The sequence below is a fragment of the Pelodiscus sinensis genome, chromosome 7, assembly GCF_052426305.1.
Source record: "Pelodiscus sinensis isolate ZL-2025 chromosome 7, ASM5242630v1, whole genome shotgun sequence".
In the NCBI taxonomy this organism is placed as follows: domain Eukaryota; kingdom Metazoa; phylum Chordata; order Testudines; family Trionychidae; genus Pelodiscus; species Pelodiscus sinensis.
This window is the reverse complement of record NC_143058.1, coordinates 41,269,043-41,283,285: the sequence shown is the minus strand read 5'-3', so window position 1 is coordinate 41,283,285 and position 14,243 is coordinate 41,269,043. Positions and strand designations below refer to the sequence as shown.

At 42.9% G+C, this 14,243-nt stretch overlaps 1 protein-coding gene across 3 annotated transcripts in view; it reads left to right on the top strand.

The window, feature by feature from the left end:
* LRP2 (LDL receptor related protein 2) overlaps window positions 1-14,243 on the top strand; it is a 220,019-nt gene that overhangs the window by 89,519 nt on the left and 116,257 nt on the right. For all 3 annotated transcript variants that reach the window (XM_075933562.2, XM_075933563.2, XM_075933560.2), the window contains exons 23-29: window positions 2,173-2,292; window positions 4,990-5,106; window positions 5,891-6,268; window positions 7,763-8,011; window positions 9,722-9,933; window positions 10,708-10,892; window positions 12,138-12,366. In XM_075933562.2, coding sequence (XP_075789677.2) covers window positions 2,173-2,292; window positions 4,990-5,106; window positions 5,891-6,268; window positions 7,763-8,011; window positions 9,722-9,933; window positions 10,708-10,892; window positions 12,138-12,366 — 1,490 coding nt within the window. The remainder of the gene's footprint in view (window positions 1-2,172; window positions 2,293-4,989; window positions 5,107-5,890; window positions 6,269-7,762; window positions 8,012-9,721; window positions 9,934-10,707; window positions 10,893-12,137; window positions 12,367-14,243) is intronic.

Here is a 14,243-nt window from a genome sequence, read left to right as displayed (position 1 = left end):
TCCCAAGAATCCTGTGCAAGGTTCAATTTGATGGGGCCTAGGTCATCTTAATAGTCCCTTCATGGTCGAGGCAGACCTGGTTTCCATCTCTTCAGCACATGTCCATTGAACTGCCGTATCCACTGCCTCAATCTCCTTTCTCAGAATTGGGGCAAATATTGCACTCCCAACCCCGCACCCTTCGCCTTCATGCTTGGCTCTTCTCTGGTTCCATGATGATGAAACCCTCTGCTCAGAACGCGTGAGAACAGTTCTCCTCCATAGCAAAAGACCATCCACCAGAGCCACTTACCTGCAAAAGTGGAATTGGTTCTCTTCCTGGTGCTAGTAGATGCACGTTGATCCTCGAACTGCATTCCTACACTTGGTCCTCAACTATATACTACACTTGAAAAGCAGAAGGCTATCCATTTCATTGCTCAAGGTACATCTTGCAGCGATAATGGCCTTTTGTGTGCAAGTTGATGGGTCACCTATTTTCACTCACCCCATCACCTGGAGATTCCTCTATACCTCTCTCATAGGGCCCCAGCACCATTGTGCAATCTGGACTTGTTTCATGAGACCCCCCCCCCTTTCAAGCCCATGGTGACTTGTTCACTTCCGTTCCTTCTGATGAAAGTGCTATTTTTGATAGCCATTACCTCTGCAAGGAGGGTTAGTGAGGTTGGGGCTTTGATGGTGGGTCTGTCCTATACCATCTTTGGGAAGAACAAAGTAACTCTGTGCCCAAATGCCTCTTTTTTTACCAAAAGTCTGCAATTCCTTCCCCATCAATGAACTGATAGTTTTACCTAAATTCTTTCCCATACCTCATACATCCCCTAGGGATGCTATGCTTTATACCCTGGACATTCAACGTGCGTGGCATTCTACATTGACAGGACCAGATTTTCGTAAAACTCTGCGCCTTTTTGTGTCGCGCGCAGAATGCATGGGAGGCATGCCAATTTCAACCCAGCGTTTTTCTAAATTGATATCATCATGCATACTACACTGGTATTCCATCTGAAATAAGCCTTTGATAACTCCACCAAGGGCACACTTTACCCACGCTACTGTAACTTTGACTGCTTTCCTGAACAACATGGCTCTTAAAGACATTTACCGGACAGCTACCTGGTCATCCGAACATACCTTTGCCAGGCACTATGCCATCATGCCTTAGTTCACAGAGGACACAGAAGTAGCTACAGTGGTCTTGTCTTTAGCCACCAAGCAATGACTCCGAGTCCTGCCATCCTTGTCTAGCACTGCTTTGTAGTCACCAACAGTGGAGCACCCATGGGGACATCACTCAAAGAGGAAAGGGAAGTTACTCACTCTTTGCAGTAATGATTGTTCTTCAAGATGTGTGTCCCTGTGGGTGCTCTATAACCCTCCATTCTTCCCCACTGCTTAGATTCTGCCTTATGTGGGCATATGCGAGGAACTGAGGCAGGGGCACTGGGAGGTTAGGTTGTGTGTGCGTGACACGTGAACGACACGAGGCACCTCTCACTGCATGCACGTCTCAACTGCTGCCAAAGCTCTGATCTGCGGCTCCAGATTTACCCTTCCCAACAGAGGAGCACCCATGGGAACACACATCTTGAAGAATAGTTGTTATTTCACAGGGTGAGTAACTTGCCTTTCTCTGGTCACTCTCCTGCAAGTCTCCTCACGAATTGGAGTCCTGGTTATAAAGAGGATGGTGATCATTTGTTGTCCAAGAAGTAATTCATTTGTTGTCCGAAAAGTAATTCTCTGAATTTGCAGCAAGGGAAATGTAGGTTAGATATTAGGAAAATGTTTTTAACTTTAAGGATAATTAAACACTGGAACAGATTACTTAGGGAGGTTGTGGAATACCCTTCATTGGATGTTTTCAGAACAGGTTAGACAAACTCCTGTCAGAGATGTCCTGCCTCAGTGCAGGAGCATAGAGTAGATGATGTTTTAAGGTACTTTCCAGCCCTATATTTCTATGGTCCTATTTTGCATGATTTCCAACCTCCAGCTAAATAAATCATTATCTGATACTAATATTTATGGTCGGATGTTTTTAATTTGTTTTGCTGTTAGCTGTTAGATAGCTAAGAGAGTTCATTCTAATGACTTCATGTTCTGGCCATTTTGATGGTTCAAGGTAGAAAGGAGAGAAAGAAAACACTTTTGTTTTGCTCTTGATAGATTTTACAGGGACATGTGAACCTGGTCAGTTTCAATGTCCTGACCATCGCTGCATTGACCCATTTTATGTTTGTGATGGGGACAAGGATTGTGTAGATGGAACAGATGAGCATGACTGCAGTAAGTATAATTTCCCTTGTAGACACAGTTATTTATTAATCTGTGTGTTGTACATAATAGTTTCTTTGGATCATGCCATGTACATGAAGGCTCTTAGTGGGTTTGGCACAGAGCTACTCAGAGGGTATGTCTACACTCGCTCCCTTGTTCGAACTAGGGAGGCTAATGAGGGCGACCGAAATTGCAAATGTAGTGCGGGTTTTAAATATCCCACGCTTCATTAGCATGTTCCCGAGCGGTTGCCATTTTGGAAATTGACTAGCCTGGAATAACTGCCCGCGTCTACACGCGGCAGTGAAACTGGAGTTTGAAGTAAAGCCCTAACTCGAATTAGCTGTTATTCCTCCTGGAATGAGGTTTAACAGCTAATTCGAATTAAGGGCTTTAGTTAGAACTCCCGTTTCACTGCCGCGTGTAGACGCGGGCAGTTATTCTGGGCTAGTCAATTTCCAAAATGGCGACCGCCTGGGAACATGCTAATGAAGTGCGGGATATTTAAATCCCGCACTTCATTTGCAATTTCAGTCACTTTCATTAGCCTCCCTAGTTCGAACTAAGGGGCTAGTGTAGACATACCCAGAGATCCAGAATTCCTTCTAAAATTCCCTAATATGTATGGGTATGTCTACACTACAAAGTTAGTTCGAACTAACGCATGTTAGTTCGAACTAACTTTCATAGGCGCTACGCTAGCGCTCTGTTAGTTCGAATTAAATTCGAACTAACGGAGCGCTTAGTTCGAACTAGGAAAACCTCATTTTACAAGAATTAAGCCTAGTTCGAACTAGCTAGTTCGAATTAAGGGGTGTGTAGCCCCTTAATTCGAACTAGTGGGAGGCTAGCCCTCCCCAGCTTTCCCTGGTGGCCACTCTGGCCAACACCAGGGAAACTCTTCTGCCCCCCTCTCGGCCCCGGACCCCTTAAAGGAGCACGGGCTGGCTACGGTGCCTGTGCCAGGTGCAAGCCTGCCAGCACCCAGCCAGCAGACCCTGCACCTGGCACGGATCGAGCCACCCACCCGATGCCCCACAGCCCTCCCCCTCTTCCCGGGACCAGGCTGGTGGCTCCCGGGAGCTTGCCCGGGACCGCAAGAGGCGGGCACCCGCCTGGGCTAGTGCAGACATCGTGGACCTCGTCCACGATCTCCGCACTAGGCACAGGAAAGTGGCTGTCTAGGGCAGGAGAGCTGCCAGCCTGGCCACCCAGGAACAGGTGTGCATGAAAATCAAGGTGGTCCACTGAGATCCCCGACCCTGAGCCCTGAGCTTACAATGGCCGTCCTGGGTCAACCAAAGGTTCATCTAGCCCAGTAGCCTGTTTGCTGACAGCGGCCAACCCTGGGGACCCTGGAGGGGATGGACCGAAGACAGTGACCAAGCCATTTGTCTCGTGCCATCCCTCTCCAGCCTTCCACAAACCTTGGGCAGGGACACCACTCCTACCCCCTGGCTAATAGCACTCCATGGACCCAACCTCCATGACTTGATCTCATTTCCCTTTAAACTCTGTTCTAGTTGTAGCCTTCACAGCCTCCTGCAGCAAGGAGTTCCACAGGTTGACTCTTTGCTTTGTGAAGAACAACTTTCTGTTACTAGTTTGAAGCCTGCTACCCATTCCTTTCCTTTGGTGTCCTCTAGTCCTTCTTTATGGGAACTAATGAAGAACTTTTCTGTATGCACCCTCTCCACCCAACTCCTGCTTTTAGAGACCTCTATCCTGTCCCTCCTCCGTCGCCTCTTTTCTAAGCTGAAAAGTCCCAGTCTCTTTAGCCTCTCTTCATATGGGACCTGTTCCCAACCCCTGATCATTTTAGTTGCCCTCCCCTCTCCCAGCCTCTCTCTTCCCCTCTCCCACCTCCTTTTCCCAGTCTCCCCCAGTTTTGTTCAATAAAGACAGATTCCATTTTGGAAGACACGTTATCTTTATTTTGTACATCAAGAAGAGGGGCTAGGGAAGGGTAAGTGGAAGGAGGTGAGGGAGGAATGGGGTACGCGCCCCCGATGGGGAGGACTGGGCTGGCTCTGCGGGCTTCTGGGGGTGGAAGCTCTCCTGCAGCCCCCCAATTGCCCCCTCTCCCCAGATGGCAGCCTGCGGCAAGTGCAGCCGGTCTGATGGCCGAGTGTTGTGATGTGCCCAGTGTGGGTACTCCGGGCAATCCAAGCCAGGACTGCTTTGCAAGCGGGGCACCCCTGAGAACTGTCTGTCCGGGGTGGGGGTCGGGTCCCTTTAAACACAGCCCTCGGCTAGCCTGAGACAGCATCTCCACGCTCTTAAGTCCTCCTCTGATGCCCTGCCGGCACTGCTTCCGGCCGTCCTTAAGCCTGGTTCAGGGTCCACTTAATGTGGACATGCTAGTTCGAATTAGCAAAACGTTAATTCGAACTAGTTTTTTATTCTGGATCCGTTAGTTCGAATTAGCTTAGTTCGAATTAACTAATTCGAACTAAGTTAGTTCAAATTAACGTTGTAGTGTAGACGTACCCTATAAGTAGTATGCCCCTTGAGGTGTGAGTTGGTGTAGAGTGCCAGCAACCAGCTTTCTCTCTGCCCCTTTGGGACGCTGGTTTCCCATGGGATGCAAAGGATTTACAGTTTCTGTGCTCTACCCTCCCAATCTTTTATACCTGTAGACAAGCTGAGCACAATAATCCTTTATAAGGTGATAGCTAATGCAATATTGTATTTATTAATTTCTAGTCTACAACTGTAGTGCCTCAGAGTTCAAATGTGCAAGTGGAGATCAATGCATCAGTACTTATTACCAGTGTGACGGTGTTTTTGACTGCAATGATCACTCAGATGAGACTGGTTGTCGTAAGTACACTATAGTGAATAGACATTAAAATAAAGGCTCTGATTATTAAATAAAGTTTATAAAAACTATCTTGCACACTACTGGGACTATAATATAATGTTCTGACAATGTTTCTATTAGAACCTCAAAACTACTTTCTATTTTTTGTCTAAAAATATTTCTCCTAAGGAAAAGCTCTGCATATTGTAGGTTTCAGCTCAAGAGCAAATTTTCTGGCATAGGCTAGTCTTCATTCTTTTTTCTTCAGCCAAAACTTGAATGGCTTTTTTTGGGCAGACTTGACCCCAGTATTGTTTCTTTTTAAGATTTAAAAATAAAATTTAAAAATATTTAGAATTATGATCCTTTTTTGAAATCTTTAAAACCCTCAAGAGCTAGACCATAACTAAAGATTGAACACTTTGTAGTTTGAGCTAGTTCCTTTGAGTAATTTTATACATTTAAATTAATCAAGATTTTGATGTATAAAGAGCAGATAATTGCTATTTCAAAGACTTATAGTAATTTCTGTGAGTATGTATGTGCATATTAATGTGTACATTCTCAACACTATGTGATAAGCAAATTAAGCTACTTGTTCTTTGCATTAAAAATTAGCAAAAGTATTTAGGAGAGTCTAAAACATCATGTATGTTGCCAGATTTGGACCTGTGGCACATGGGTACAATTCTTTTGACTTCTCAAGAATTGTACTCACTTATACCACAGTTGAATTAGACCCATTGTAATTGCATCTCCATTTGAGTGTATAAATACTTTTAACACCAAATATCACTCTTCTAGCTACACGGCCACCAGGGATGTGCCACCAGAATGAGTTCCAGTGTCAGTCTGATGGCAATTGCATTCCTGCTAACTGGGAATGTGATGGCCATCCTGACTGTGCAGATGGCTCAGATGAACATCAAAGATGTCCTGCCAGGACCTGTCCTCCATCTCTTTTCCGCTGCGATAATGGAAACTGCATCTATCGAGCGTGGATCTGTGATGGTGACAATGACTGCAGGGATATGAGCGATGAACGAGATTGTCCCACCCAGCCTTTCCGGTGCCCCAGCTGGCAGTGGCAGTGTCCAGGTCACAGCATTTGTGTGAATCTGAGCAAAGTGTGTGATAACATCGCAGACTGTCCTAATGGGGCTGATGAATCCCCACTCTGCAGTAAGTTGCTGTTGTACGATCGTCTAGAAACATTTGCGCAGTTTCAAAGAGTTATCCTGACTGCTTCCTGGTTGCATATTCAGCATAGCAAAAAGTGCAAGATTCACTGTGGACTCAGAAAAATGTGCTGGGATTCAATATGAAGCTAGATTAAGTGTGAATCTCAGCTAGATGAACTGCATGTTGCAAAAGGCAATTCAACATGAATTCACTACAGGTGGCTGTGAGCCCAGTCTTGTCATTTTTATTCAGTTGGTCTCAATGCATAGGCCTGGGATGTAAGGGTACAGGGGGTGCAGCAGCACCCCCAGTTTTTATGTGGACCTGGCGACCCTGCGCCCTGCTCCCCAGCTGCTGGCTCTACACATAAAAACTGGAAATGCTTCCCATGCCTAGGCCCTGCTCTGGGTCCTCCACCCACATTCCACTCCCCCACCCCTCAGGTCCTGTTCGCTGGTCCCATGATCAGGGTCTCATGCCCAGTCCCATCCTGTGCTCCTAGGGCCTGCCCCATTCTTGGCCCCACTCTCCAGCTGCTGACCCCATGCCTGGGGTGGAGCCCTGTGCCTGGACTCCTATTACCAGTGCTTCTCTCCAAGGGCCCTACACCAGGCTCCACAGCCAGGGCTCTGCTCTTGGTCCTGCATATGGGATCCTGGCTCTTGGACCTTACCCGGGACTCTGCTGTGCCCCCCCCCCCCCCTTTTAACCCTGTCCAGGTCCCTCCTTCCCAGAGACAGAGCTCTGCTCTCAGCACAGACAGGGAGCTTTCTGCAGCACCACTATTAAAAATCTTCCAGTGCTACTGTCTCCATGGATTTCCACTGTCTTCAGTGGAGATTTTGTTTTATTTAGGAGTCAAATATTGGACCTAATACACTTCCGCTCGACATTTTAAAAATGGAACTTGATCAAATCTGTTGTCATTTAAAGTTAAATGTTAACTTTAATGTTTTCTTAGACATTTCTAACTTTGTTTTATTTTTATTATAATCTAAAAACCCATGAGGGAGCAGAATTTGTGTTATGTTGATTGTGGCTGTTGATTTTCACTTAAATGTAACTTCTTTCTTTCTTTCCTTCCTTCCTACATTCCTCTCTTTAATCAATGCACGCTCTCAGATGAACCCCAGCCAGGTATGATTATGAAATATATTAAATTCTTATGTACTAACAATATTTTATATTCCCATATGCACTGTAAATGATTTATATACTTCCAGCTAACTCTGCTTTTAAGCATTATAGAACTTTAGCAAAGCACTCTTCATGTTTTGAATTCCTTTTACATAATAGCTTCAAATATTAACTTATTTTTCTTTTTATGAATTATATTCTATTCTGTAGTGTGATGAATAAAGGCCCTGGCCACATTCTCAATAATTGGCAGTTGTGTTAATGTGTCAGAAAGCAGAATGTGGCCCAGAGTGCATATGCACAGAATTGATACATGCATAAACAAAATCTGCTTGTTTCCCCTCACCCCTGTTGCAGATCAGGAGAGCTGCTCTGACAGTAACGCTGGCTGTACTCATGAATGCATTCAAGGGCCCTTTGGAGCTCAATGTACGTGTCCAGTTGGATACTATCTTGCCAATGACTCCAAGACCTGTGAAGATATAAATGAATGTGACCCTCCAGGCTTTTGCAGTCAGCATTGTTACAATGAAAGAGGGTCTGCAAGGTGTTACTGTGATATAGAATACAATTTAGAAGCCAATGGAAGGACTTGTAAAGCTGCAGGTGAGGAATACTGATGTAAAATCTCAAGCAGTGACTGGAAATTCTAGGTACTATTCACAGCACCATGTACACAGACATTTTGATAATGCTTGCAATTCTCGTTTTACAAGAGGTTACAAAAATGGCCATTTTGAGTAATTCATGACATAGAATCCTGACTATTAAAACTCTTAGCTGTGAGGCTAGCTAGTAATCATAATTTTTTCCAATCTGCTTGAAAATTGATTGTTTTGGATTTCTGATATTGAGATTGTGAAAGTACCTTTTGGAGGAAGGAGGTAAGTGGGTGTGCAGATGCTCAGTACCTTTCTGCTTTTGGCCTACTGAGCAAAATTTGCTTGTGGGAAAAGTGCAATAATCTATGAACTATTTAAGTCCCAGCTATACACAGAACTTATAGCTCTTTGGGCTGGCCTTCTGTGGAGGAGCAAATGTCACCCACTGGTCCTCACTCTCCATAGTCTTGATGGAACTCCAGCAGTACAAAGGAGTCATAAACTCAGTGGCTCTTGTCAGCCGGAGGATTTTCCTGTAACAGATGGAATCCTCATGTGGTGGAGCAGCTCTGCCACACTCCTTATAGACTGTGTGGTTGGAGAAAACGAGCATGGCAGTGGCATTTAGTCAGTTGCTGTCTACTGGAGTGACAGGCCCTTGACTTTCTGGGCAACTGTATGCTAGTCAGAATGACCCTGACTTATGCTGAGGACAGTTGGTCCTAGGCTGGCCCTAGAAAAGTGGCCACTTTCAGGCTACCTTTCATCCCAATACTTGCACCAGAGGTAACGTGGCTGAAAGACATAATTGGGAGCATTAGGTGGTACTCCTCAGCACATACTACAGACAAAATATACATAGTATATTCAATAGTTACTTTATAGGTAAGGCTAAGATTTAGTCATGGGCAGTTTTAGTAAAAGTCATGGACAGGTCACAGGCAATAAACAGAAATTCATGGCCTGTGACCTGTCCATGACTTATTACGAACCCTTGACTAAATCTTGGGTGTTCTGGAAGGCTGTGGGGGTGCAGCTGCTGCTCTGGTTCTGGGAGAGTGCCTTGGGGTGCCTGCTGGTACTGGGACAGGCTTCTGGTGTTCCGAGGGGGGAGCAAGTTTTAGGGCACCTTTTGGTGCTCTGGGAGAAAGGGGTAGGTGGGTGCCCCAGACCCACCATCACTGCTTGCCAGGGGTGGCCTGGGACCTCCAGTGCTGTTGCTGGTGGTGGGCACCTGCCATCTGCCACTGCTGGTGAGGGGTGGCCTGGGAACGCTGTTGCTGCTGGCAGGAGGCTTCCCAGTACCTCCACAGCAGCTGTGGTCAGGGACTATAGCTGCTGCTGGGGAGGAGGAGGTCTGGGACCACTGCTTTAGCAGAGGGCCTGGTAAATCTCGCTCTGAATTGCTCTGGCAGCCCTGGGTTCAGTCACATCTGCTGGCTGCAGAAGTCACAGAGGTCCTGGAAAGTCATGGGAAAATGTAGATAGCTTGTTTTTATTGAGACGCTGTAGTACCTCCATATTTTGAAGCAAGGGGGCACCCTACTGTCAGGCGTGTACATTTTGCTGTGCTTGGGAACACTCATTCATATTTGGTAAAGTTATAAAATCTCAGTGGTACAATTTCCTCCTCTAGAAAAAAATTTCAAAATGGTGTATGGGGTTACTATTTTGCATAGCTTATTGTTTTGTATTCATTTCATTTCTTTTGCAGAGTCTGGGAATCTCCTCCTACTAGTGGCAAGCCGTAATCAAATTGTTGTAGACAATATCACCTCTCAAGGACACAGAGTTTATTCTCTGGTTCGAGATGGGAGGAATATAGTAGCTATTGATTTTGATTCAGTCACTAATCGCATCTATTGGTCTGACACCACACAAGATAAGATTTGGAGTGCTTATCAAAATGGCACAGACCGAAAAATAGTAAGTCTGTTGGAGAATGTAGTCTTATATTCTCTCTCCCTTTACATAATGAAAAGAAATAAATTTTCAGTTAACAAAGATGTAAGATGCAGTGTTGTCATAGCCATATTGGTCCCAGGTTTATAGAGGGACAAGATCAGTGAAGTAACATCTTTTGTTGGACCAGTTTCTGTTCGTGAGGGAGAGAAACTCTATGTAGCTTGAAGGCGCGAAACTCTTGCCAACAGACATTGGTCTAGTAAAAGATGTTAATTTATCCCCCAGGTGTCTCTAAAGACATGTAAGAGGCAGCTTTCCATGTGTGGTAATGAAAGGAAGGTAACCTACAGAAAGTGAAGCAGCTCATGACTTGCAGGAAGTTTAAAATTCCATAGATGATAAAGCACTTTTACATATAACATTTTGAAAGAGAAGCTAAAGTTGTTAGGAAGCACGTGCGAACACACACTATACATACTCTTGCATGTGGGCTTGTTTTATTAATGCTACTCTGATGTTATTCCTACTTCTTTCTTGGTGCCAGAATGTAAAACTTCCTTACTGCTAGTGGGCAATAATTCACCCAAGTAGTCCCTTGGACATCAATAAGACTATTCTGGTGAGTAATGCTTACCAGAAGGCACATAAGGTTCATAATCTGGCCCTTATTTTGTATAAGAAATCTACAGAGTAAGTGTTACTTGTTTCTCTGCTTCTATATCTTTTTTAAGGAATGTTACCAATACTGAATTGTAAATTATTTAGTGCCAACTAACTCTTTGGTGTTTTTAACAGGTGTTTGATAGTGGTGTCACTGTGACTGAAAGTATAGCGGTAGACTGGGTAGGTCGCAATCTTTATTGGACAGACTTTGTCCTGGAAACAATTGAAGTGTCTAGACTGGATGGAAGCCACAGAACTGTGCTGATAAGTGAAAATATAACAAACCCAAGGGGACTAGTGTTAGATCCCAGAAATGAGTAAGATTTTTTTGTTTTTTTTTCTAATAATTTCAATGCCAAAATAATGCTAATTTGTACTCAAAGTGCAGTATTTACCCAAATTTATCATAATAACTAGGGTTTGGATTATAGGAAATTTCAGTTTATTAAACTAGGATTGTTCAGAAGTCTCAGTTATATAACAAACACTTAATCTTATTCAAACCACAGTATTATACTGCCATTTTAATGGTCTTTTACCTTAACTAGTGTCTTTGTTATCTTGAAACAGATGTTATAACATTAACGTGTATGAAGCCTTGTTGCAATTGTGTTAATGCCAGGACATTAGAGAGACCAAATGGATGAGATGATGCCTTTTATTAGATCAGCTTCCATCGTCTCTTTCACCAACAGAAGTTGGTCCAATAAAAGATATTGCTTCACCCACCTTGACTCTCTAGTAAAAGTTACTTCTTAGAGAAGAGCCTATGTTTTATAATGTTTATATATTGTGGTTATTCAGCATTGCATCCCATGGCTACATTCAGTATAATATGTCATGTCTATATAGGCACAGAGCTATTTCTCTTGCACACTGAAAACATTTACACTATGTTAATTTTGGAAAGTAATTCATTAAGTGCTTTCCCATCCAAAGATGTGACAAAACAGTTAGTGCTGAATAATAGTGGCAAATGAATTTTCTCCCATTATTGTGTACTGCTGACTGTACTGAATAGTGGAAGGTAAATTGACATACCCTTGTATCCCTATACTGTTTTATTAGCAGAGCTTTGACAGTTTGCTCCACTCTCTAACAGCTTGAACTCTGAACTATGCTGTCAGTCATGCTGCGTGCCTCAGTCATAATAATATGGTAGCTGCATAGGGGACACACCATGAAAGACACAAATGTCTGTTTTATTAAGCTGGCATTAAGCAGTTCAGGAGTTGGAATGTAAACCATTTTATGTAAGAGTTGAAAAATAATCACATAATTATAAAATAACTACCAACTGTGTAGTAAAGCTAACGCTAAAGCAAAAACATGTTGAAAATGTTTCATTATAAAAAGTTATAGTAACTTTATTATATAAAGTTATAGTTATACTTATTTTGAATAAGAAGACTCCTAATCCACTAATCCTACATTGATTTCAAGAGTGTGTATTGCAGAGTATATTTTGTATGTGTTTTTTATTTTTTCTAAAGACTTTCTCTGAGATTTCTCAGTATCCAAATAATTTTTCTCAATCTGTAACCATCCATTACTTTTTACAGTATTCATTTAATGTTCTGGACAGACTGGGGCCAAAATCCTCGAATTGAAAAAGCTAGCATGGATGGCACAATGCGAACAGTTATCGTTAGTGATAAAATCTACTGGCCCAATGGACTTTCCATTGATTACCCAACTAAACTACTTTACTTTGCTGATGCCTATCTTGATTATATTGATTTTTGTGATTACAACGGAAACAACAGGCGACAGGTGGTAGCAAGTGACTTGGTAAGACAATAGTAATGAAAACACCTGTTTCCCATGGTTCTAAGTTTCTTTTATGTCCCCCATTATAGGTGGGAGCTAAAAGATTAAGAGAGTTGCCCAAGGTCATATAGCAGAGCAGGAAATTGAAGTTGGAGCTCCTACGTTCAGGCTAGTGACCTAAACATTGACCTATCCTTCCTCTCACCTGGCTCTGTTTAATAGCACGACATCTAAGAGTCCTACCCTTCTTAGCTACTAAACTAATGCAGTGGTTGTAGCTGAATATGTTATGTAAAAGCTTGAAAAACATAAGGGATATTCTGTCCAACAGAGAAACGGCCGTGATATGCTCTGTGCTGCTAGTACTCACTGTTGAGAGGAGCACATGTGGAAACCATGTCCCCACCTATCGCTGTGGTGTGAGTTCCAGTGGGGCAGCAGCTAATATTTGCTACTGTATCTCAGGTCATCATTTGTTAGCTCCCATCTCCATCTTTTCATGGTGCACATTGTTGCTTGCAGCACAGCTTTGCCCACTGTAGTTCCTATCTACTGATTTGGTCACAAGCAGGATTCAGTCCTTTTATAGTATTGTACAGTGTTGTCAGCTAATATTATAAGAAACAGAAGTATGTGAGGATTAATGTATGGAATTCCTCTTGGTGCTAATAAGAATTACGTGCACATATTTTTCCATATTAAAACAGGAATCTATCCCCCTATATCAACTAAATCTGGATCTGAACTATGTGACCTGAGCCTACTTCTCAGGTACTCTGGGCTCTATAAGATATATGGTGACCCATAGAATCATATTAATGAGTTCTTTTTGGCAGCACAACACACATAAGTCAGAAGCCAAGATTTCTGTACTGTGTAAGCAGCTATCACTTCAGAGAAACTTTCTAGCAGTAGGTCCCCTACTCTACGTGAGATTTCCATAATTAGAGTATATTTGGAGAATGTGATTATTTTTTTCAGTACTTGTGATGATAATAATATAGTATATACTAACCATAATAAATAGCTGAAGTTAGAGTTATTTTAAAAGTTAACAGCCAAGTGTATGTATTACTTAGGCATATTAAATACAAGAAGATTGATTTGGAGTGCATATAACTGAAGTTATCTGTCCATTTTGTGATTTTTAATTTATTAAGTAGATGAAAGGGGTGTGTGTGTGGAGGGGGGGGGGGACAAATCGGTCCACGTTCTTTTTTTAGTTATAGTCTTAGTAACAGTTGGTATAATTGTGGCTTGTGTAAACATGAGTTTGCTACTGCAGCATGAAGGATAGGGGCTACATCCTCAGCTATTATAAACAGGCATAACTTAAATTAATGAAGCTACTTAGATTTACAACAATTGAGGCTCTGACCCAACTTTTGTATGGCAGGACAAACCAGTTCTTGTTAAATTGGAACCATTGCAATACTCAGCTCACTTCTTTAACCCCAAACTAATTTCCCTCAGATTTCGATAAGTGACCCTCTATGACAGGCCAGGAAGTGATGGGAGGTTTTCAAAGGTACAAAGAGCACCCATTGACTTTTCTATTCATGCCTTTGAAAATTTACACCCACCCCATTATTTAATAGACCCCTCTATTCTACCTTTACAACATCCGATAGTTCTATTGTTCTTCCAGGCTAGACATCTTACAAGGACAGACAAGTGTTTATTTACCAAGTGCTTTTTTATTTAAAAACTTGTTTCTTTCAAAAAGCAATTAGTATCTATTATCAGGTGACAGAGGAGAGGGTAAATCATTTGTCTTCCTACTGAAGGATGTCTGTGGAGTGACAGCTGTTATGCTTTCCATTGTGCTTAACGCTGCTGTTATTTCAGTGCAAGCTCTAGATAGTAATACTAATGGAACTGAATTGGTAAATATTCTT